The sequence below is a fragment of the Hyperolius riggenbachi genome, chromosome 9, assembly GCF_040937935.1.
Source record: "Hyperolius riggenbachi isolate aHypRig1 chromosome 9, aHypRig1.pri, whole genome shotgun sequence".
In the NCBI taxonomy this organism is placed as follows: Eukaryota; Metazoa; Chordata; class Amphibia; order Anura; family Hyperoliidae; genus Hyperolius; species Hyperolius riggenbachi.
This window is the reverse complement of record NC_090654.1, coordinates 250,397,709-250,424,085: the sequence shown is the minus strand read 5'-3', so window position 1 is coordinate 250,424,085 and position 26,377 is coordinate 250,397,709. Positions and strand designations below refer to the sequence as shown.

The 26,377-nt window shown below is 42.7% G+C and overlaps 1 protein-coding gene across 2 annotated transcripts in view; it reads right to left on the bottom strand.

Annotated features, from left to right (window-relative positions):
* The window catches only part of KCNH5 (potassium voltage-gated channel subfamily H member 5), a 484,848-nt gene that overhangs the window by 32,114 nt on the left and 426,357 nt on the right, over nt 1-26,377 (bottom strand). For both annotated transcript variants that reach the window (XM_068254273.1, XM_068254274.1), the window contains one exon: nt 9,532-9,728. In XM_068254273.1, the coding sequence (XP_068110374.1) occupies nt 9,532-9,728 (197 nt within the window). The remainder of the gene's footprint in view (nt 1-9,531; nt 9,729-26,377) is intronic.

Below are 26,377 nucleotides of genomic sequence, written 5' to 3'. Positions count from 1 at the left end.
TTTAACTTTAATAAAAAACATGTTCCTTAAATATTTTTGGGCAGTTTATAAACAATCTGACTATCTGAGTCAGTAACACACATATGTATGATTATTCTTATTCTTAACTTATAAGTTATTTTACACTAAGCACTTTATACACTATGAAAAGTTACCTTTTTCTGATAAGGACATTAAGTTTTAGGAGGGTTTTTTTTTTCTTTTTTTTGTGCCTTTTTCTTGTTTTTTGAACCAAAGCCTGAAGATCAACGAAATGTCTGGCAAAAGTAAAAAACGACTTGGGCAGTAAAGTGAGAACATGTCCTGGAAATGGTAAGCATAATAACTGAACTGGACGAGAAATACAATCAATTACTCTTACCAGCTAGACTAGCTCTGCAAAAATGTCACTGTTTCTTTGTCCACTCGCGGACACTGATTTATTTGATACCGATTCCTCCAATGAACTAGAATAGGCACTTTTGTGGTCTGCAGCAAAACTGTTTAATGGTCATCACAGGGACACTTTGTATTCGCTGTGTCGTGTGTATGCTCTGCGGCTGCTGCCTGATTTCCAGATGACCTGAGGACTAATCTCACTGCCAAGCTCACTCTATGTCATGCCATCTGCAAAGTACAACATTACCAGATTAAATAGCAGACTGTAAGGACTGTAAGGACACAGTTCAGGACCCTAGTGGACTTCCATTACAGTTGCCTTATACAATCATGTGCAATTAATCTTTGGGTGCCACTTTGCTTTGACACATTGCTGAAAATAGTATTTCTGCTACCTATATAAATCATGTACAGTATACATGTATATCATAAAGTGTATTTAAATATTTTAAAGACCATAAGACACACTTTTTCTACCCCAAAGTGGGGAGAAAAAGTCAGTGCGTCTTATGGTCCGATGTCCCCCTCAAGTGCCAACCACCATCATACCCACTGAGCGAACCATGTCCCCATGATCTCTTCTGTCCCTCCTGTGTCCCTCCTGTGTCCTCCGTTCTTAGCTGCTCTTAATACTTCCCCATTCAAATCTGTCCCTCCTGTGTCCTCCGTTCTTAGCCGCTCTTAATACTTCCCCATTCAAGTCTTTCATTCATGCACGGCCAGCTGACACTCCGAGCAGTGTACACCTGTAGACACCACGACTCAGTCTTCAGCCTCCAGACAGAGTGGCCCATCTGTATGTCTACTTCAGGGAGGTAAGTCCACCACTACCTCCCAGGAAAATGTGAAAGTTTTTAAGTAAATGTTATCCTTTTGGCGCCTCTGTTCTCTTTTACAAAAAATATCAAATCTTTAGTTCTTTTAATCTCTGGTTCACTTTAACCGCTTCACAACTGAGGGGTTTTACCCCTTTAGCATCCAAGCAATTTTCTTCTTACAGCGCTCCTTACATTCATTCGCCTAGAACTTTATCATTACTTATCGCAATGAAATGAACTATATCTTGTTTTTTTCGCCACCAATTAGGCTTTGTTTAGGTGGGACATTATGCCAAGAATTATTTTATCCTAAATGTGTTTTAAAGAGAATCTGTACTCTAATATTCTTACAATAAAAAGCATACCATTCTATTCATTATTTTCTCCTGTGCCCCTCTGTGCTGTTTCTGCCACTCTCTGCTGCAATCCTGGCTTGTAATTAACAGTTTTAGGCAGTGTTTACAAACAAACTAACCAGCTTCTAATAGGCTCAGCTAAGCTTAGAGTGTGAGTCATTCAGAGTATGCAGGGGGCCTGCAGAGGGTGTGTATCGCTTCTACCAATCACAAGCAGCCCTGCACATTCCACACAATCAAGCTTTAGCCCGACAAACAGGACAGAGGAAAGATACATTGATTTATTACAGAGACAGTGCAGTTAGGAAAGACTGCAGTAAGCCAGAGCAGATTAGAACAGGCATAGGAACTTATAGGATAGAAGAACTAAGGCTAAAAAAAATTGTTACAGAGTCTCTTTAATGGGAAAATTTTTGAAAAAAAATCATTATTTTTCAGTTTTCGTCCATTATAGTTTTTGAATAATGCATGCTACTGTAATTAAAATCCATGTAACTTATTTGCCCATTTGTCCCGGTTATTACACCGTTTAAATTATGTCCCTATCACAATGTTTGGCGCCAATATTTTATTTGCAAATAAAGGTGCATTTTTTTCAGTTTTGCATCCATCCCTAATTACAAGCCCATAATTTATAAAGTAACAGTGTTATACCCTCTTGATATAAATATTTAATGATTTCAGTCCCTAAGGTAACTATTTATGTTTTTTTTAATTGTAATTTTTTTTTTTTTTTTTATTACAAAAAAAAAAAAAATTGGTAACAATTGGGGAGTGTGGGAGTTAATGAGTTAATTTTATCTTGTAAAATAATGTATTTGTATGTGAAAAATGTTTTTGGGTGTAGTTTTACTTTTTGGCCACAAGATGGCCTTAGTAATTTTTTGTAAATGCGTCCTGCAAGCGTAGGAAATACGGTTGCAGGAAGCTCAGGGAGGCTGGGAAGCAGCCGATCATTGCTGGGGGGCAGAGATCAACGAACGGGAATGGTTTTTCCCGTTCATTGATCTCTGGATGAGAGGGCGGCAGCGTGCACGATCGCAGGAGTGCGCGCACGTGCAAGCAGGAGCGCGGACAGCGGCGGCGGGTGCGTATATCTATGCTCCGGGCAGGGAACTGAAGTCCAAAGGAGTGTAGATATACTGTACCCGGGCGGCAAAGTGGTAAAAGCAAATTGCATGCAATTTGCATACAGTATGCAGGAAGAATGAACTTGCTTTGAGAGTTTAAAATACACATAAAATCACACTGTGAATCGCCCAGCAATGCGATTTTTGTGCGCCCCATAGCCCAACATAATATTTAACCCATTAGAATTTCCACTATGGGACTAAACACATGTGATTCTGCCTCAAGAGCTGACTGTTTATTTGCTGCTGAATATATTCCACCCCCTGACAGACGCCATTGTCATGACAATATAATCAATGTCATTCACTTTCACTGTCAGCAGTTTTAATGTTGTGTTTCCCTTCACTCTGTCACTCTGTCTAATTATAGTGACGAATGTTACCCAAGGTGACACGCCACACATCATCATTCCTAATACAGATGACATGCCTGATCCATGTTTTCTGCCTCTCATGAAATGACACAAACTCTAAAGTGCTGCTTAATATGTCTCAATGCAAGCCTGAAGCAAAACAACTTAAGATATAATGAATTGAATGTGTAGTACGGATAATGAATAGAACATTAGTAGCAAAGTATCATATTTTAATTTTCAGTTATATAGCTTTTTTTTTTAATAACACTGCATCATTCTGTCACAGTTGCAGTTTTAAAAGCACACTATCTTTTAAACCTAAAAAAAAGCAGAAATAAGGACCATTTTAATTTTCCTTCAGTAAAACCTTTTGTAAAGTTGTCTTTCACTGTTTCTTGGCTGTTTAAGTGCTTTAGAAAACAGGACTGTATTCGAATAGCTCAGAGAAGCTCTTTTGCATATATGACACCTGAAGTTTTTTTTTAACTCTTCCTGTACTGAAAAACAATACTAATGTTCTATATCTTAGCTGTATTACACATAAAATTAATTATCTCATAAGTGTATTTTGGCTTCAGGTTTGCTTTAACCACTTAATGACCAACGTCAGCCGATAGCCGGACACAGGACGCAGTGGTGTTTCCATGGAAATGTTCCATGTCAGTTCACAGAGGGTGTCTCCATGAATAGCCTGCGAGCCTCCGATCGCAGCTCGCAGGCTAAATGTAAACACGCGGTGAAGAAATTTCTGCTGTTTACATCTTACAGCGCGTACGGCGCAGCAGCGCCGTAAAGGAGATCGGCGATCCCCGGCCTCTGATTGGCCGGGGATCGCCGGCATCTGATAGGCTGAAGCCTATCAGAGGCGGCGCAGGACGGATCGCCGTCCTGTGCCGCCCACAGCGAGGAGGGGAAAAAAGGGGGGAAGTCTGGTGGGGAAAAAAGGGGGGAAGTCTGGTGGACGGCTGGTCGCCCTGCGTGAAATCTGAGCTGTGCTGGGGGCTGAAGAGATCTGTGCAAAATGCTGCGGTCCTTATGTGGTTAAAGAGGAACTGCAGTGAAAGTAACAATGAACAAAATTGCTTTTTTTTTTTTTTTTTTTTTTTACAAAATTCATTTATAGATTATTTAGTCAGTGTTTGCTCACTGTAAAATCTTTCCTCTCTCTGATTTACATTCTGAAATGTATCACTGGTGGTGACAGCAGGTGATCTGTACGGAATGTTCAATACTGAGAGTTCTATGCAGGAGATCCTGGTTGCTTGGCAGTTGTAAACAGGTGTTATTTTCCCACAATGCAATGAGGTTCCCAGACAGCAAACTGTCAGGACCTTGGTCGTGACATCACACTGTGGGAGGGGTTTCACCGCAATATCAGCCATACAGAACCCCTCTGACGATATATTTGAGAAAAGGTGAAGATTTCTCATGGGAAAGTGGGAATCAGCTACTGACTGGATTGAAGTTCAATCCGGTTTAAGCTGGAGCAAAATCATTTCTAACTCAATGCTGAGAATTAATTAAACTCACTTCCTACTGCCTCTTCCCCCGGAGCAAGTGTAATGATCCTATTCCCAAGCCAAAGAAAATGCTGGTTTTAAGATTTTAATCAGTTTCAAACACGCTGAAATGAGGATGGAGTGAATGATTGATTTACTGCATATGGTAGGAGTTTCTGGCTTTAAACTCAAACCATCGTATGGCCTTGGGAATTGAGTTAAATGAAATTGACGTTTTGCTTCACTAATTTCAGGCATGCATCCAACCTACGGGACCCTAAAGCACTAATAACAAATATTAAAAAAACATATGAAAATGAAGGTGATTGATCTGTTTAGATTATCTCTTCTTCGTGATGATTTAAAGTGACCCTAATGGAAACAAATTCAATATGTGATGATAAACTATTTAATTAGAGTTTGCAGTGCTGCTCATGTGAACTAGAACTCACAGAGAGGCATGTGGTAGGTTTGGATCTACAAGGCTCGCGGTCATGTGCTAGAAGAGGTGGCAGCGCTTCCTAAAGTGGGCTGCATCTGAATGAGTAGCATTGGTGTGCAGAGCCTAATTATAGGCAGGATATACATCTTGCATTCAACACAGATGCACCAAATTAACATTAATCGAGGATGTTAGCTTCCAAAACAGTTTTCATGCAAAGTATTCCATACTGGATCCTTCCACTGCAATGAGGCCATCCTTTTGGAAGGGAAACTAGCCTCTAACTAATTAACAAACAGGCATATGTTGTACCTGGAAGCAGCTGGCCACAAAATGGTTTACACATTTTTTTTTTATAGGGGAGAAATGGCAGCAGGTCCTACGAGCATCATAGTGCATTAGTGCTTCTCCTAACCCCTCTTCCCAACTATAGAGCAGAACGGAGCAATACTTTACATTCTTTCAGCGAGAGCAGTGACAGGTCCTCACTCCTCTCTTCATGCAGCTCATCTCCCAGCAGCTCCCGTACCTGCACATCATGTGACATGCAGATCTAGGAGCCACAAGGAAATAGGCTTTGCAGCAGCTACAGTGAAGAAAGGAGTGAAGACTTGACGCTCCGCTTGGTGAAAGAGGCTTAAGTATCAGTCCCCTTTGCTTTGTACCTCGACACAGGACTGCATCCCCTATTGTTATACTACTACATGTTACCATCCTGTTGCCCCCGACAAGGCCGGTTCTAGTAACAATGGGATTAACCTGGGGGCCACTCGACACGACCCCTCCACGACCAAAAAGCGGCATTGGGGACCTTTGTTGCAGCCAAATTTCCCCCCAGGGCCCCCGAGCTGCTTACCCTCTCCCCCCAGATCACACCCCAACTTAACTGTTCCCCCAAGGCTTCTGCAATGTCTTCGTCAGAATAGCATTTTGCCTTTCCTGGCAGATGCGCTCCTCTGTTAGTCATTCATTGCTCCATTGCAATGCACAGATAAATTGGGGAGGGGGGAAAGACACCTTGGGGGGCCTCTACAGACTCTAGGGCAATTGCCCCCTTTGCCTCTATAGAAGCGCCGACCCTGGCCCCCAAAGATACATCCCAAGTGCAGTAACATATATTGCTCAAATAAGGAACATTTTGCTCAGCAATCCTTTATGGCCAATCCCACTGCAGCAGTGGCATACCTAGGGAATTTGACACCTGAATCTGATTATTTACACCCCCCCCCCCCCCCCCCACACACACACACACACACACACACACACACACCACCACCACCACCACCAATATTTTTGATGGAAGGGTTGACTGGTTTGGGGGGATTTTTGGGGAAAAGGAGTCAGCAGGATGTGGACAGAGATAACTGTTATGAAACGCTGTACTCTATACAGTGCTGCAGAAGATGAGAAGATGTCAGTGCTATATAAATACACAATAATAATATGGTAGGACATTAGACTATGACTATGGTATGATTTGATTGTGAGCTCCTCTAAAGAGAGTCAGAAAAGGGGGACATTCGAAGGAGGGGGGTGCATAGGAGGAGAGGGGGAATGAAAAGCTATAGGCACAAGACAGAGAGCCTGGTGGGAGAGGAGAAATGGCAGGAAGACCTCTTGCCAGGACTGCAGACATCACCAGTGCTGTTTGGCAGGGACATGCTGTTAAAAGAAGGCACTAAAATCTGAAAAGAGGAAATGGTCATAGGGAAGACAACAGGGTGGGAGGGGGAACTGGGAAAAGAGATAAGATTACCTGCAATCAAGCCAATCTAAATTGCCTGGAGCTTGCATCTCTGCTCACTACAGAAGTCAGCTGTCAGCACCTGTATCACTGGCTTCTGCAACAGCAGACTGCCATGCGTCATTTATTCATTACTCTGATCAGGATAAATAATAGTCTAGAGCACTCTGGTATTACAGCAGCCTAGTTCACATGGCTACTAATGACAGACAACTTCTGAAGCACTAAACACATCCTGCCACCTCTCCCTGCTAATGTCCCAGCTGCAGCACAGCAATCATTCTCTCTACTCACCCTGCTGCTCTGCACATTCACTCACTGCAGGCTGTGTGTAGAGAGCGTGGAGACACATTGCCCACGGGACAGGAAGGGGGAGGAGTGCTACATCTAGTGCAGGGAGTAGTACAGTCTCCTGCACTGCCTGCTGCTATTTTCCAGAAAGTTGCCCAATCTATAAAAAAAAGGTCCCAGGTGGAAGAACACAGTGGCTGAGCCCCACAGCAGCACCCCTAGCCATGGCTACACTCAGTGCTGTGAGCAGCTGCAGCTTTATGGTAGGTACGCCACTGCACTGCAGCAATCTATTGGATCACAATTTTTCAAGCTACCTTTTAAATAATAACTCAATGAAGAAAATAGTTATCTGTGTCAATCTTACATTATTTTCTGTGTTTTGCCTGGAGCGGAACAATCTTCTTCCGCTAGACAGGAAACGACTGAGACCCGGGGATTAGGTTTTCATCATGAATGCAAATTAATTGAATTTAAACTACTGTATTGCCAACTTCTTTGATTGGGATTAAATGTAAAACTTTCCATTAAATGCAACATGAAATGCCATGAGAATTGTGGTGCTGTAATTAAATGTATCTGGTGAGGCAACCTAAGCCAACGTGCTGAATGAATAAATGAGGTGACATTGGTAAAAGGCTTTTCTCCTGTAGGACTGAAAGCATTAAAACCGAAGTTCACAATCCTTGATTTTGTCAGCAAAGGTGAAGAGGGAGCTGGGCAATTACTCACACAATATTCATATTTGATGCAGCTGTTCTAAATTCCTTTTGGAAAACTCAGTCATGTGACCCAGAAAGATTTGTGCACAAAATCTTGCAGCTGCCAGGAGAGTGGGTGTTCCCCAGCTACGTAGCAGCACTCAATGCTGAGTATAGAGCAATTAAGACATCAATTAAGACCTAACCTGTTTATTTCACCCTCTGCAAAAATGTCAAGTTGCTGTTTTGCAGGTTCCCCGCTTTGTCAGAGGCTACAAACAATTTTGCCTCTGGCGAAGCGGAGGGACCCGCAAAACGCCTGTCAGGCCCTCTGTACAGCCAAATTTATTTTTTTCATTTTTTGATGAGTATGAAATTAACTGGTGCAGTCTTAATAGAAGTTGGACTGGTGCCTGAATTTATGGCTTATCATTTTGAATCATGGTTGAAACCTACTGGCAAGCAAAGCCATACACCTATATTCCCTCTACTGTTGACTAATCCTGAGCATTTTGTGGCAATCAAGATGCCTTCCTTGTGTATATTGTCCTCTTTTAGTTTTTTGTCCGATGCTACTTTCTGCACATGATCCCTTGTGTTACTGTCCCGACTGTAGTCACTCCAGTTGTAGTGGCCTGAACTCTCTAGGAGGGGATATGGTCAGATGGACACAGAGGTCTACATAAAGGAATGCACACTCTGCGCTGGGGGGGTCACAGCCGTCACAGCTCAGCTGTATTATCTATGCTTCAGTGGCTGGTGCACTAACAAGGAGGAGGTCAACTACTGCCTTGAGTATAAGCCAAGACTCCCACTTTTGGGCCACTTTTTTAGTCTCAAAAACTTGGCCTATACTTGAGTATGTATGGTAATTCTTCACACTGTGTGCATTTTCTCTATCTATTACATGTAGTGTTTCTGCATACAAACACACATGGGGCTTGATTCACTAAAACAAATAGCATGCCTTATCAGCGTTAGCATACCTTATCAAAGTTGACAAGCCTTATCAGAGTAGCATAGCTAGCAACACGAGCCCACAGGGGTTCATGGCAGGACGAGTGGAGCTCTTGTCATTGCCAATTAGCAGGCAAAAGTTTGCTATGCTACTCTGATACGGCGTGTTAACTTTGATAAGGCGTGCTAACTTTGATAAGGCGTACTATTAGTCTTAGTGAATCAAGCTCATGTGTACAGAAAATGCTTTCAAAAAAAGCGCACAGAAAACTGAAGGTCAAGTGTGACCCCTTTTCTGTTTTGACAGTGTGATGCGTCAGGACTTCCCCTTATCTTCTGAGGAGAACATCACTGTGACATTCCCGTAGAAGGTGATAAACTTGGAAATACGACAAACAGGACATGCACATCCTTACCAGGGCCGGATTTCTGGCAAGGCCACATAGGCCATGGCCTAGGGCACCAGAAATTTAGGGGCGGCTCAGTGAGGGGCAGTAAAGCTATTCTATGCAGCCATCCATATCTACAAGAACAGATTTAACCTTCAAACTCTCTGTCCTGTACTTGTGTCGTCCCTGCAAGACCTGTAAGCTCTTTCCTGCAGGTACACTTCAGCCTAGCTCTCATGGTGACACAATGGTTCCATCATTAATGAGATAACAAACATAACATAAAAGTTCTTAAGGAAAACATAATTTATAATCTATACGCATATTACTAAAATAGTCATCTGTGACAACTGACATCCAATGAGGGAAAGTAAGTAGAATTCTCATTGGGGCACACAGAGATAACAACCAAACAGACGGTATAGTTGGCCTTGGGCGGTGAAAAGTACAAATCCGGCCCTGATCCTTACCCTCTTCCTTAGGTTACAGGTCAGCGTAAGGTTCCTGGAGAAGGAGCTAGCGAAGGCTGTATAGAAGTCCAGGACTTTCAGCAGAGCTTCCCGCTTTATGATGTGCAGATCGCAGTAAGTCAGCGCTCGGACATTGGCACAAGCTTGGGCCAGAGCGGTCTCCTTCCAGAACACATCTCCGAACACATCACCCTTACCTGCAGGAAAATGGGAGCAACACCTCTGTAAGTACTTCAGAGTTAGTATTAGTCGATAATACAACCAATGTGGACAAAACAATTTTACTGAAACCTCTTGGGCTCTGATTTAGAAAGGTTGGAGAGTGATGCACAGGCACAGCCATGGCTTTAGCAATGGGGGCTGCAGAGGTTATGACTGCAACTGGCACCAATGCCAGAAGACCCATGGTGGGCCCTGCCTCAGTCACACTATGCATTCTTCATTGGTGTTATCATGCTGACCTCAAAAGACCACTCACTATATATGTGTTGCACTCAAGGATGAGCAGAAACTACGCCAGTGCGAATTTACGCATCGTAGTTTGCATCTACGCTTCTTAGTTCGTAGGTGAAGTTTCAAAACTACGCTTACGAATTTACGTGTAGCAAAGTACCGCTACGCGTAGCTTACGCCCACTATGTGTAGTTAGCATGTGTATTGCGTAGCGAACTACGAATGCGTTACTCACATCTAATTCTCCGTGTGCAATTGTATGCTTACACATTTACGCATTGGAAAAGGGAATGTACGCATAGAAGAGTTCCCAATATAAGCATTTAAAGATAAATTAATGCGTAAAATTTTCTGCATACGGGCATAAGCATCCGCATACAATACGCTTCACACTACGCGTAATTGTGTATTTTAACGCGTAGTCTACCAAATGCATAAACTAAGGGAATATTTGATTTCGAAGTCGTAGTTTGGCGAAGCGTAATTGCGTAAAACTACGCGTAGTTCTAGCGTAGCGAAGTTGGCTGACTACAACCATCCCTGGTTGCACTATGACAACAATAAAAATATATTTACAGCCGTATTGAGCATAGAAAAACATTGGTAAATATTACCAATATTTTACTACAACTACACTCAGAACTCAGAGCTCTACACAGAACTCTCCCCTGGTGGTGTCTAACCCTAAAACCCCTTTTCTCTGCTGCAAATAACATTAATACAAAAAGCGATACATTTCAGATAATACATTTCAAAATGATAATTTACAAAATAATAATTGTCAAAACAAATTTGAAAACAATATTTTTAAAAACATTAATTCTCAAAACAAATAATTTCGGTTAGACAGACCCAGTGCCAGATATTTATCGGGTGCCAAAATTTCTTCTTTGGCACCCAATAGCCAATATTTTGCACTACCGCCTGGGGCGCCCAAATAGTCCATTAGCCCCAGGAGCTGAAATTTCCTGACCTGTGTCATATCAGATCACAGTGAAGATTGCTAAAAGGTTTGTGAAATATTGTTTGTGCATGCAGCCACATGCAGCACCTGTATTGGAAAATTGTTATAATGTATTCAGAACGTCATGGATTTATTACAAAAGGTTCTCACTGTAGACGCATATATGCCACCTGCCATTTGCAACCACTATTTCACTCACCTTTCAGCATTGCCTATTATAATCTGATATTATGATCCAGGCAAGGGTTGCACATTTTTTGCCAACTAACAGTTTTAAAAACAATCCAATCCAAGTTTGCTGAATCACACCGGCCCTCCACTGCTCTCCAACCTTTGTAAATCGGGGGCCTTAGTGTTGAAAATCCCTTGTAATCTTGTATATTAAATTAGTACAAAAAAAAAAAATGTCATATTCCTAACCCTTTTAAAGACAAGGATTTCACGTTTAAACTTAAAGACCAAAATTCTCACCTGATGTGGGGAGCTGTGGCTTAACCCTCCTGGCGGTTAATTTTTTCTGCCAAATAGGCAGAAATCCATTTTTTAAAAAATTGTTTTTTTTGTTTCATGTAAAGCTACCAGAGTGGTTGCTACATGAAACACCACTAGAGGGCGCATGTGTCCCTCTAGTGCGATCGTCGCCGGCATCAATAGCAAACAGGGGAACGCGTATATAAAGCGTTCCCCTGTTTGGCTTCTCTTGTCGCCATGGCGACGATCGGAATGACGTCATGGACGTCAGCCGACGTCCTGACGTCAGACGCCTCCGATCCAGCCCATAGCGCTGCCTGGAACTCATTGATCTGGGCAGCGCAGGGCTCTGGCGGGTGGGTGCCCTCTTCCGCCACTGCGTGAGGGCGATCAACGCAGAGCGGCGGCGATCAAGCTGTAAGCGCGGCTAGCGAAGTGCTAGCTGCGCGTACAGCACTTTAAATGGGGCGAATCGTCCCACCAGGGGCTGAGATATCCTCCTGCGCGGCATAGCCCGAGCTCAGCTCGGGCTTACCACCAGGAAGGTTAAAGGACAACTGTAAGGAGAGGGATATGGAGGTTGCCATATTTATTTCCTTTTAAACAATACCAGTTGCCTGGCAGCCCTGCTGGTCTATTTAGTTGCAGTAAAACTTGTCATGTGTGACAAGGCTGTGTGATGTCACACAGCCTTCTGCCCCAGAGCACTCCTGGGGCTTGATTCATCAAAGCGTAATAACTGCTATCACAGCAGTTATCAGCGCCCTGCTGCTCGCAAAAGTTTACACATGAACAGCATTCATTCACGTGATAAACGAAGGCGATCGCGCGATCATGTGTGCTTTTCACATGAAATGCACACGTGATCGCGCGCAAACGTTGTTTATCGGGCTTGATTCACTAAACTGTGATAAGACAAATATCACACCTTATCAAAGTTATCACACATTATCAAAAGTTAACACGCCTTATCAGAGTAGCATAGCGAGCACTACGAACCCGCAGGGGCTCAGGGCAGGACGAGTGCCATTGCCAATTAGCAGACATACGTTCGTAGCGCTAATACCTAATAGAGGATGCTTGCTTCCAAAATAATTTGAAAGCAAAGGATTTCATTCTAGACCCTTCCACTGCAATGAGGTCATCCTGTCAGAAGCAACTAGTAATTTAAATGGAGGAGGCGGTGCAGCGTAAATTACTCACAACCCTAACCTCAGTTTAAAATTATCCCAAAAACTGACATGCAAACATAAATGTTAACCTGCGAGCAGCTAGCCATTAAAATGGAGGAAGGGGTACAGCGTGGACCGCTAGGGTCCCTTCCGACAAGATGACCTCATCGCAGTGGAATGGTCTAGTACTAAAATTCTTTGCATGCAAATTATTTTGGAAGCAAACATCCTCCATTAGGTGTGTAGCACCTGTCTCAGCTGTAACAAGTGCAGTTGTGTCTTTAAGAAGTCTTGCAGCTCTATGCAGATAGTGTCAGTCAGGTGCAGCTTGGTTTAGATGCATTGCCATTCCTCACTACTGTGTGCAAAAACTGTAAGTTCTATTTTTCCACTGAATATAATAATAGTAAAAAAAAATACTATTGTGACCTTTGTCATTGGGAGAATGAGGATCTGTATGGTAAATTATTTATTTAGACTTTCACAGTGGAAAGGACTAAACAAATTAAATTGAACATTCTCCGTTTGGTTTTGCTTTAAAGCAAACCTGAATTGAAAATTAAAACTCAAAATAAACACCCATGCATCATACTTACCTCCTGTTTAATATACTCATCAATCTCTTTTTCCTCTCCAGAATCCTGTTTGTCCACTGTGATCAATAAATTATCTGTCCTCCATTTTGAAAATGGCCATTACCCCATAACAGCTTCCTGGTCAGCACACTGTTACACTGTAATAGTTCCCACTTGAGCCATAGTAAAAAAACATGGACATTACATTGCTCATCAGTTGTCCTTTCAGTTATAACTGAAAGCAACTGATATATAACTGACAGCAACTGCTATATTTCAGTTCTGACAAAATCTTATTGGAAGGACTGGTTGTTAGAAGAAAATGGGGAGCTTCTGAGAGGAACTGATGGCAAGGTAAGTATGTAATATTTATTTGCAGGTACATCATGGGCTTGAGCGCTAAGCCGGTTAGTGTGCCTTATCTGAGGTTAGTGTGCCTTATCTGAGTTAGTGTGGCTTATCTGAGGTTAGTGTGCCTTATCTGAGGTTAGTGTGCCCTTAAGTAGCTTTGTGCACACTAAAAGATGCACAAAGCTACATTGCGCACTGCACGATAACATCGCACCCGCTATACTGTACATGATGCGACCTAAACGGCACATCAGTGCACCGTTATCGTCACATCCTATGAGACCTTATGGTCGCATCATACACAGTATAGCGGATGCGACGTTATCGTCGCACCACACGCAAAGATCGACGCATTACGCTGTGCGTGGTGCAGTGCGCGATGTAGCTTTGTGCATCTTTTAGTGTGCACAAAGCTACGTAAGGGGCACTAACTTCAGATAAGGCACACTAACTCAGATAAGGCACACTAACCTCAGATAAGGCACACTAACTCAGATAAGGCACACTAACCTCAGATAAGGCACACTAACTCAGATAAGGCACACTAACTCAGATAAGGCACACTAACTCAGATAAGGCACACTAACCTCAGATAAGGCACACTAACCTCAGATAAGGCACACTAACTCAGATAAGGCACACTAACTCAGATAAGGCACACTAACTCAGATAAGGCACACTAACTCAGATAAGGCACACTAACCTCAGATAAGGTTAGCGCTGTAGTTTGTGCCCACTAAGTGATAAGGCACACTAACCGGCTTAGTGCCGGTTAGTGAATCAAGGCCCATGTGTTTATTTTAAATAATTTTACTCAGTTCAGGTTCCCTTTAAGTAAAGGTACACTAACACTTTAAGTGAGCCATCATAAAACCTATGGGCAAATATAAGTTGCAAGCATTAACAGGGAATGGAGACAGTTCATATCAAATACAGGAAATGTGCTGTCAATTTTTCTTAATTCCACAGCTCTGAAATAAAGCGTGATTTATGTTATATTTACATGCAAACTGCAAGTGGATTGAAGAGGGTTCTAAATTGGATCATTCTTCAAACATGCAATTATGTAATTTATTTGCTCTCTAGAAAGAGTATTTAGCAAATTGAAGCGCGGTAATTTACAGAGAAGATGGAGAACGGGCTTAGTCGGAGATTTTATTCTGAAAGGTTTCTCCTGGATATTTTATTACCCTATCTATCATTACAAATTACATGCTTTTTTTTAAATTTTCCTGGGGTTGGATATTTATGTTTATGGAGGCATAAAGTGTACCTAAAAAGGCTACAGAAGTAAAGACCTTAGCAGTTCACTATATACAGCAAAGTCCCTGTTATCTAGAACTCCGGCAACCGGAAGTCTAACTAACTGGCATGCCTGAGGCTGGGAAACTACTACAAATTGCAAATCGCCAGCGCAATCGCTTGCGTTTTCAATTTCATTTTTCATTTCATGAGCATTTTCCGGTGATTTTGGTAGCGATTTTAAAAAGTGTAAGCTTTTTTCCAGCAATTGTGTAGTGATTTGCGATTTTAATTCTGATTGGTCCTTTCAATTTAAAATTGCACACAAATCGATATGTGTAGCGATTTATGAGCGATTTGTCAGCGCTCCAATACTTTACACTAAGGCGCAGATGCTCCCAAATTCTGCATGTCCTGTGATTGCGATGTTGCTAATTGTAATTGCTACTGTGGAATTTGTTACATTGATTTACATTGGCAGAGCGTTTAGGGAAAGAACTAGCGTTTTAAAGCACTCCCTAAACGTTCAAAAAATGCTCTAGTGGGTTCCAGGCCTAATTCTGGGCATACACGCCACATTTATGCGCCGGAATCGAGCCAGCGGCGTGCGCGCGGATCGATTCCCGCTCCTCCCCGCGGGCACTTCCTTCTCAGCGCTTATCAGCGCTTTGTTTTTGCCTATTGTCCGCCCGCGGGGATCGAGCCGGGAATCGATCCACGCGGTGATCGGACATGTCGGAAATTAGCAATCGAGCCATCAGCGGCTCGACTGATAAGAAGAATCTGGGCCGTGTATGTCCAGCATTAGGGAATAACAGGGACTATGATTTGGTAGGGCAAAAAATACTCACCAAGTATCCAGCGCCCTATTCTAACCTTCCTGTAGCTCCTAGTGGCTTTCCGGCACACTCCCAGGGTGTCATGTGACCCTGAACAAACATGCAGATCAGATGTCTATGACAAAAATCTGACAAGATTAGCTGCATGCTTGTTTCAGGTGTGATTTACAGGAGACCCTACTGACCAGAAAGATCAGGGGGTGATCTTGTATTGTTTAAAAGGAAATAAATGGCAGCCACTCTCCCCTTGGGTTCCTTTTAAGTTAATTTGGGACATCTTGAGTACTTTTTTTCGCTTGTTGGAACTTGGTTGGCCCATATGCAATTTAGTTTTTCTCCTGAGTTTTTTCCTAGGTTATATTTTCACACTTTGTCATAAAATGCATTTTAAACCACCAGAAAGCAAGAAAATACTTATAATTTTGATAGCACATTATCACCTACTTTTTATAATTTTTTTAACTGTAAAATGCTGAAAAGTTATTTTAAGATGAGAATTATATCCTAGGAAAGAACTCAGGAGAAAAAGTTGAGGCTTGTTGAGTCTAGCTTTAAAATCAAGGGACTATTAACGTAAGTTATGGTTTTTATAATATTTTAGACAACCTAGTAATAGTTTAAACCTAATGCGATTTTTAAGAATGACGATTAAAATTGTCATGTGTACTTGCAGACAGAGCCGGGACAAGGTCCTCTAGCACACAAGGCTGAGACACCAAAGTGCGCCCCTCCATCTCTCCCACCCCAGCTGTCACACACTGATTGCTATTAGACCAAGAGGCGCCCCAGGGCCCCAACACCTTAATCTCTAGTTATCTGGCTTGCAATCACTGTCGTGTATCCCCTTTTCTTCTTTCTCTCTACTTCAAACACAACAGGGGAATGATAGCTGAGTGAGTTGTGTGCCCCCTCCTACACTGCACCCTGGAGCCTCTCTTGCCTCTGACTCGGCCTGGCCCTGCTTGCAGAACATTATGTGCTATCTATACATGTTTAATCAACTGCCATACATCTTATATTATGCCTCTTCAAGAAAACATTTTAAAAAACAAAACGTATTTTATTAAAAATGGTATAGATATGTCTCCTGTGAGTGTAGATGGGGAGGGTGAATGGACACCCTAAAAAGAAAAAACACAGAGACAACGGGAGCCTCATTGACAGAAATGTCAAATTTATGGTGGAAGGAAAAAATGGTACACACAAAGATAGGTTGCAATCAGCAGGGCACCACCCATAAGAAGCAGGTGGAGATGTATAAACCCTTCTCCACTCGGGGGTCCAGGGAAACTGGATGCGGTCGCACTTCTCAGGTAAAAACAACCAGTGGTCCTAGTGGTGACTAAGTCCCAGAAGGCCAAAAGGAAATACCCCTCCAAAGGAAGATGAAGAGCACCACAGAGGAGAAGAGGCGCCCAAGTGTATGATAAAACTTAGTTAAAAGCAATTAAACAAGAACAAAATAGGTAGCTTACTTCAAATCAGGACAAATGCATATGACAAATGAATTTTATTGTGCATTGGCAACGCGTTTGGTGGGTATGTACAGTCTTCCTCAGGCCAAATAAAATGGCAAAGGGTGCTTGCAGGCAAAAATTGAGCATCTCAATGTCTCTTGTGGGAAAACTCAGCCAAAATGTTTAATGAATAAGGGCCATACTGTATATAGGATGTATTAGCAAGTGATGGTTATGTATGTTTTAGTACTGTGTAACAATATGTATTTTTTGTCAGCCGTCAGCCATGTTCCTACGTAACTCAGCACAGAGTCAAGGAAAGCTGGGTCTATATAAATAAATGATAATGATAATTACTTGTAGAGCATCTCAGTTGTAGCCCATGACCCACAGTACCGAGACTTTGTTATGTTATATCTAAACACAAGCTGTGAAGAGGGTTGAAGAACGTGTTTGTCAGGAAGCAGATTGCAGCGAGAAAGCACAGCGGGGGACGGCAGTTAGTTAAGTGAAACATAAATAATCAGAATGCCTTTCCAGCTACATGACTGGCGGAAGGCTCTTTACTTTAATGGCACCGATTTCTCCTAGATGGCGAACCTAAAAATCTGATTATGCACAACATATGCTGCCACATTGCCGACATTTGTCAATGTCTTTGCAGATGATACAGTCCTGGATTCAGCCTGATTGAAATCTCCAACTGGGACCACAGAGGTTGATGTAGACTGAGCAATGTGGTACAGGAAGAGGAAGCTGACACACTTTGAACACTGTGTAGCTGTAACTCACTCTCACTCAAAAGTTAAACTTTAGATCTTCTACATAACCTCCATGACATAAAAAGAGATGCCAAGTCAAAAATGTTAACGATTTTACACCTATAGAAGGCCTTTATTGACCAACATACAAAATGTATTTTTCAGATTTTCACAAAACATGACAGTGAATCTATAGACTGCAGTGGAAATGTTATAATTAGTAGTAGACTTAGCTGGGTACCTACGTATTATACCGTCTGAAGAGTTTGGCAGTTCCTTGTTTAAGTTATGTTTGCTCCACTACCAAGATTTAACCCTTTTTAAAAAGCTGAAAGTCCTGGCTTTTCCTTTACCCCCCGTCCCGTGTTAGTGTAATGCTCTGTTGTCAAGTTAAAGGGTTTTAAAGGAGGGTTGTCCCCTGCATCTTGGCTGCACAAAGCATGATTGCAGAAGTACCGGACAACCCCAACATTGATGATCAGCAGCACCTCCGGGAGGTTGTCTTCTGTCGCACGGGTCTCATTACAGAAGACAAAGGAGCAGACAAGCTATACACCCTCCTGACCTCTCTCTCTGTGTTACTGGCCAGGGCTGGAGACTATTAAGACAAAGGAGCAGCCCAGCTATACAACCCCTTCACCTCTCAAGATGCAGGGGACACCCCTCCTCCAAAACCCTTTAACTTGGCAATGGAGCATTACACTGACACGGGACTGGGTGTAATGGAACGCCAGGACTTTCAGCTTTTCAAAAAGGGTTAAATCTTGGTAGTGGAGCTAACAGAATGTAAACAAGGAACTGCCAAACTCTTCAGACAGTGTAATACGTAAGTAACCATAGCTGTATCAATTAATATAGCTCCAAAATCTTCTGCGCGATGTGCCGAAAAGCAAAGGTAATATGGATAACGCATACCTAAGTTCTTTGATATTTGCACACCACAAAGCCATAATATGGTGCTGAGAAAGAAGGATTGTATACTTCTAAACCCAAACCATGAGATGAGAACGCCGACCTTGCCCTGATGACCGATGAACAGTGATGCACATGATGCTTCAAGCCCTGGACTTGCTATACTAAGTATAGAAAGCCCCAGCAGAGTATCTTTTGAAGTCCCTCCAGGGTTCCCCATTCATCTTTTAGCCCATCTATGGAAATCCTCCCTGAGAAGTCCCTGATTTGTTAAGGGACCAATGGGGAGTCCTGGGGGGCCTTTCCAAGCTTCTCTGCCAGGACTTGCTATATTTAATATAGCAAGCCCTGATACTGCTGCCGGTACCAATCCTGCAAGCCACACCCCTGCAAGCCACGGGCAGGAACTTTATGTGCACTACAGCTGGGATGGGGGCAGGGCATGATATGGCATGGCTTGTTGGACGGGTACCAGCAGCAGTGTCATGGCTTGCTATATCAGGTATAGCAAGCCCTGGCAGGGCATCTTTGAAAGTCCCTCCAGGCCTCCCTATTGGTCCCTCAACAAACCTCTTTCTCATGGAGGAATACCATTGATCTGTTAAAAGATCAATGGAGAGCCCTGAAGGGACTTTAAAAGATGCTCTGCTGGGGCTTGCTATACTTAGTATTGCAAGTCCAGGGCTTGGAGCAACATGTGCATTGCCCTTATGGTGAATACTGCATTTATGGGGGCTTTGCAATTAACCATGGAAGTTGACGGTATTGACTAGGGATGGTCGGAAATGCCAATTTACGATTCCGCGGTAAATCCGCATTCCGCCATTGCCAAATACCGATTCCGCTTTCCGCTACCAATTTCTGCATTCCGATGCGGAATTTCCGCCGGAAATCGCGGAAATTCCGCCCGACTTTAACATCGATTTTCTCAAAAACTATAAGGTCTTTTTGAAAACTTTTTTTGCATCTTGTTCAGGAGATTCTGTTTAACAAACCCTGAAAATTTGGTATTTCTAGGACTTACGAGGGCTTTGCTATTAACCGCTAAATTCGGCAGATTTTTACTGTAATGTAAATGCAGAAAATAGGCAGTTGCAGATTTTCTGCATTATACATTACAGTAAAAATCTGCCGACTTTAGCGGTTAATAGCAAAGCCCCCGTAAGTCCTAGAAACTCCAAATTTTCAGGGTTTATTAAATGGAATCTCCTGAACAAGATGCAAAAAAAATCCGCCTAATGCACTTGCATTACCGATTTCCGCATTCCGATGCGGAAATGCAATTTCCGATCGGAATTTCGGAAATTGCAATTCCGCGGAATCCGAATGAGCATCCCTAGTATTGACTACAATGATATTTCAGAAATTGCATCGGAAATTCCATGGAAATCCACTTAATTGGAAAATCTCTTTTCTAAAAGCAGACATTTTGTCGGAATCAGAAATCGGCATTTCCAACCATTGTGATTACTTATGAGTAACTCATTTGAGGATTTACCATTATTGGAACATTATTAATGTTACTTGTTATATCAGACACATTTGGCATGTATGTTGTTCCCATGCTCAACTATGTTTCCTCATACTTTCATTTTGTGGGATAAAACCAGCTTCCCCAGGGTACAGTGCCGTAAGGCCCTGCAGTGGTTCTTTAACCATTCCCATCCCTAACTGCGGTAAGTGGAATGTGCGCCGCATCTGTGACTCTAACTCTGAGGCAGTGTCGATTCTACGCCAAAGCTTACTGTGGCAGATCACTGCTCCTGGAGGAAGTAAAGCTTCCTGCTTTCAGTAAGGAGCCAGGTTGGCTCCTTACCAGGTGATCACTGCAAGCCAATCACAGTGATCACAGAACGGCCACATTAAATCAAGGCATTGGTTCTTAACCACTTAAGTCTGGATGGATATATCCATCCAGATAGCCTGCCCTGCTGTCGCTGAGCCGGGTGCACTCCTGCCGCCTTCCGTTAGCCCGGAGATCAATGAATGGGAACACAGTTCCCATTCATTGATCTAAGTCCCCGTTACCTTCCACACTCCCCAATAGCTATACAAAAAAATTTTTGTAAAAAAAAAATACAATACAATAATAAAAAAAATACATAAATAGTTACCTTTAGGACTAAACTTTTCTAATATGCATGTAGTAAGGTATATTACTGTTATTTTTGAAATGATGGGCTTGTAATAGGTGATGGACACAAAAATGAAAAAAATGCACCTTTATTTCCAAATAAAATATCGGCGCCATACATTGTTATAAGGACATAATTTAAATGGTGTAATAAGTGGGACAAATAAAATACATGGGTTTTTATTACGGTAGCATGTATTAACTTCAATTTATGCAAAGCGATGCGCCAAGATGAACAGCTGCCAAGTCTGATCAGGGGATGTCCCAATTCCCTAAATAAGTCAAAAGTGAAAAACAATAGACAGACTGCGCTAGATATAAAATTCCTAATTTTAACCACTTAACCCCCCGCGGTACGGATTTTTCCGTCCCTTTTTCCACCCTTAAAAAACCAAGGGACGGAGAAATCCGTACCTCCAGCGCTACCGCCGCTGTCCGCACTCCCGCCGCTCGTGCACGCGCTTCCGCCGCCTGTGCACGCCGCCGCCCGCTCGCCCGGAGATCAATGAACGGGAAAATCCATTCCCGTTTGTTGACCTAAGCCCCCGCAATGATCTGCTGCTTCTATGAGAAGCAGCCTCCCTGAACTTCCTGCAAGCGTACTTCCTACGCTTGCAGGACGCATTTACCAACCATTACTGTGGCCATCTTGTGGCCAAAAAGTAAAACTACACCCAAAAACAAGCACGATCATTGTGATTTTCCCAGCCTCGTAGTACTTCCTGTAAGCGTCCTTCCGGACGTTTACAGGCCGCATGAACACAAACTCACTAGCGCAGTTTGTCCGACACTGTGCTACCTGGGTAGCCCGACACTGCGCTACCCAGCAGTTTGTCCAAGTCTCTCCCACTCAGCCACTGGCCGGGGCGAGTGAGATTGAGCGGCTCCCTGCAACGAACTACCAGGAAGACTCCACTTTCCAAGGAGCGTGACTACTATACAAAAGCTTTCATAGCCATGCATGTGCTGAATTATCCTTGCAACTACACCTATTGCACCTAACTTCAGGATCCTTTGTTAACATCTGAAATCATCATTGAAGCACCATTATATGTCTATCTGCAGTAAACTACAAGTACACCCTCATTAAAGGAACAGTGTAATACTATACTTTATTCACACCAGTGACGTGATTATCAACTATTGACAGCAGCATTGCTATCATCTACCCCTGTCAATTGAAGTCCTTTTCCTCTATCGGCAGTACATCACAAGTTTCTGTTACCGAAAGGAACAGTGTATGAGCACAGCTCTATTTGCAAGTGACTGCATTATTGCTCTACTTTTAGTGATACACTATTGCTATACTAAAGGCCATTCAGCCAATATGTTTTAAAGAAGCAGTAAATTTTCTTCACATTTGTGGACTTTATGTATAAGTTGTGAGCTAACTCAGTTAACAGATCTGTTTGCTTTTAAGATCTAGGGAACATTTGTCCTTTATTATTCATTTTAACAAATTGGATGAGACCATTTTATAAATACTAAGGACCAATTGAAGGTCACTATTAAAATTAGGAATTATATATTTAGCGCAGTCTGTCTATTGTTTTTTACTTATGTATTAACTTCAAACTATACTGGCCGAAAACTGAGAAATAATTTTTTGTTTCCATTACTTTTTTAATCTTTCTGTTAAAATGGATTTAGAATAAAATAATGCTTAGCAAAATGTACCACCCAAAGAAAGCCTAAATGGTGGCGGAAAAAAACAAGATATAGATCATTCCAGTGTGATAAGTAGTGATACATTTATTGGCAAATGAATGGGAGGTGAAAGTTGCTCAGATGCATAAGGTGAAACAGCACTGTAGGCTGAAGTGGTTAAGGAGCCAGAGCCTTGCGGTCCATAATGTGTAAGGTGAATGGTTTTTTAAACTGAAAAAAAGACAAGGAAAAATGGGTGCCATTAATACAGATATTCAACAATCCCTGATAGGTGGCATCTCCTATGTGTGTGTGTCATGTGTTGGCATCGAGTCTTTGTGTCTCTGTCGCAATGCACAGAGATGACTGAGCAGAGGACATATGGGGCTGAAGGCATAAAACATACTGCAACACGGAGAGGACAGTCAGGCATGAGACACAATCGGGTAGATTCACTAAAGAATTCATGCTCAAGCAGTGCAGGTTATTAATAGTGAGCATGCGCTATGTATGGTCCTGTTAGCATAGCTTGCACTAATAGCCTGTCAGCGTAGCTTGCGCTCTTCATCCGCTACTTCACTAGCATGGCCGATACTACATTATTATTGCAGTAGTGGCCGCGCTAGTGAAGTATCGCGGTCATGCTACCATTGCATTGCGCGGCACATACAAGGATCTTGCATAAGTGAAGAGTGCAAGCTAAGCTGACAGGCCCATGCGTAGCGTGCTCTCGCTATTACTAACCCATGCTGCTTAAGTGTGATATCTTTAGTAAGTCTACCCCAATGGCACCTGTTACCCAAGGCCACAAAATCCATCCCTCCTCCAGTTCAGTGAACAGGGCCTCTTCTCTGGCAATGCTTTCCTTTTTGTTTCTTGCTGCTGGCAATGGAACTAATGTTGTGTTACATCAGTGTGGTGTTCATACATTTGGCCTGTAGATGGCACTGTGTTACTTGTAAAACTGATAAGATAATCTGCACTGTTGTGAGTCATTGGTTCACGTTTTCTGATAGCTAAGAACATGGAGGGAAAATGCTGTTTCATGGAGAGACCTGCTGAAGCCTGTAAATAAACCTAATTTCAAGACAAGACAAATCTGGAGTCCTCCTTACCGAATAGACTTGGAAAAACAAAGAGAAATCGAGAGCCCGATATGGTGTAGTATTGTTAAGTTGGTTGTGGTTAAAAGCAAAATATTTTAGATATACTCACAAACATGGGTTACCCATAGGCAACTACTTCAAGTGCAGGTGGGGAGTATTAGAACCTGACCCCACTCAGGTTTTTAAGATGTCGCTCTCTGTAGATAGGAAACGGGGTAGCACCCCTCCACCGAGGGTGGACTCAAGATTTCAGCTAGGCTTGGTGTACAGAGGCGCCAGAGTAGCATAAAAACGTTAAAAAAACGTCTAAAAGAGGGGGATGTTCAGGTGGACTTACCTCCCTCAAAAATATAAAACTCAATTGAGTCACAATATATCAATACAAAAATGTTTATTGAACTCCACTTAGTGCAACGGGTTTCGCAGGTGTGGTCCTGCTTCATCAGGCAAACAGGAGTATAACTCAATGGGTCTAGATGCAGAAGTGAGCGCCTCTGTGCATGTTTGCCTGATGAAGCAGGACCACACCTGCGAAACGCGTTGCAGTAAGTGGAGTTCAATAAACATTTTTGTATTGATATACTGTGACTCAATTGAGTTTTATATTTTTAAGGGAGGAAAGTCCACCTGAACATCCCCCTCTTTTAGACGTTTTTTAAACGTTTTTATTCTACTCTGGCGCCTCTGTACACCAAGCCTAGCTGAAATCCTTACCGAATAGGTGCTGGCTTACTGAACAGGAACAGCCAAGATTAGAACCCAGGTTGACTATGTCAGAGGCAGAGTCATTAACCATTACACTATGAATCCACAATTAGAGCTATGCTGCCTCGGTGACTACTGAATACAAAAGTTGGCAAATCACTTAACGTGGCTGCCATAGACAGCACGCTTCATGGGTCTGCATTCAGATCCCCTACAAGCTGTGACATAGTAGGAGGAGGCAGTCCAGGAGGAAAGGGGCACATGTTGGCAGCAGAAAAAAGAGGGGTGCTTGAGCACCCAGAGTTCCCCTGTGCACGTGCCTGTCAAAGTGAATGAATGTGACTATCCGACATGCTGCCACTTTGAGCCTTGAGGCTCTGTATCCTAGGAAGCTTGGGGGTTTTCATTCCTGCCAAAAATGTATCGTTTTAGTACTTCATAAAAGTTTTGATTTCTTTAATAAATTGTTGTCTTTTTTGCTTGCTACATGTTGCTACAATGATGTTCATTCATTAGTCATAAAAAGGAACACTGGTTTAACATAGCTCATTCCGTCAACACCACAATACAACACATTGCACAATGTTTATCCAAAAAGAACATTTGTTAGGCCGCCCCAGCCGGTTGTGTCATTACTAACAAACTGTCTCACTGCGCAAAGCCAATCAGTCATCTACTCAAACCTCCACCACTCGCCACAGCAATACATCAACCCATTGACAGTGTTATGTTTAATAGATAAATGCTTTTGTTTACACAAATATCAAATACTCCATCTTGTATTTGAGAATGCTATTAATTTAGGGGCGAGCGACTAGATTAGAAAGAAAGGAAAAAGGTATTAAAGAGTCGGAGTAAAACACATTGGGGAGCAGCGGAGCTTGAAATAACATCGACACATCAGTCATCCAGACAGGCTTATCCTCTGCTGCACAATTTGCTTGAACAACTTCCGAAGCCTATGAAGAATAATGATCTGCATGGTTTGCTCCTCGTTGAACCAGTCCATCTCTAAGTCATTACCAAATCCTCTCAAACTTCACTTGTTCTATTGGTCGTGTCCTGGCCACAAGTCCGGTAATTAATCAATTTTCACATCTCTTAAAATATACAAAAAACTAAAAAAGTGTCGACTCATGTGTAGCTCTTTTGTCTGAAAGGGAGGTATTTGACCTTCTCGTAACAGACGATACAGCAGAACCAAGTGGCACAGGATATACAGTTATAACACAAAAACTTTTCTTTCGCTCATGGTTAGTGGTTGGCTGAAGCCATGTGTTGCCAAGCAACAATCTTTACTCTTGTTAAATCATAATAAACACTACACAAACCACTTAAATAACCCATATGCAAAGTTCACATACCCCAGTTCTTAATACCATGTTTGGCGCCAGGGCCGGTTCAAGTAACAATTGGGCCCTAGGGCAAAATTAGCCTGGGGGCCCCCCACAGACACCCCGACCAAGAAGCGTCATTAGAGACCCTTTGTTGCAGCCAAATTTCCCTCCTGGGCCCCTGAGCTGGCTGCTGACCCTCCCCCAATCACCTCCCAACTTAACAGACTCTGCAAAGTCCCTGGGGAGCAACAGTTAAGATGGGGGAGGGACACCTTTGGGGCCCCTACAGGCTCTGGGGCCCTGGGGCAATGGCCCATTTTTTCCTATGGTAGCTCCAGCCCTGTTTGGCGCCATTTAACATCAACGACAGTTTGAAGTCTTTTGTGGTAGTTGTGGATGTGGCTCTTTATCTTCTCAGACTACAAAGCTGGAAATTCTTCCTGGCAAAAAGCCACCAGTTTCCCTACATTCTTGAACTGTCTTGCATGAGCTGCATATTTAACGCTTCCCCAGAGTGTACCAATGATATTGAGGTCAGGAGACTAAGATGGCCACGCCACAACCTTCACTTTACGTTGCTGTAGCCAATGACAGGTTGACTTGGCCTTGTGTTTTGGATCATTGTCATGTTGGAATGCCCAAGTACATTACGTCTCATGCTCAGCTACCTGGCTGAGTACAAATTTTCCTCCAGTAATTTTCGATAACCTTCTGCAGTCA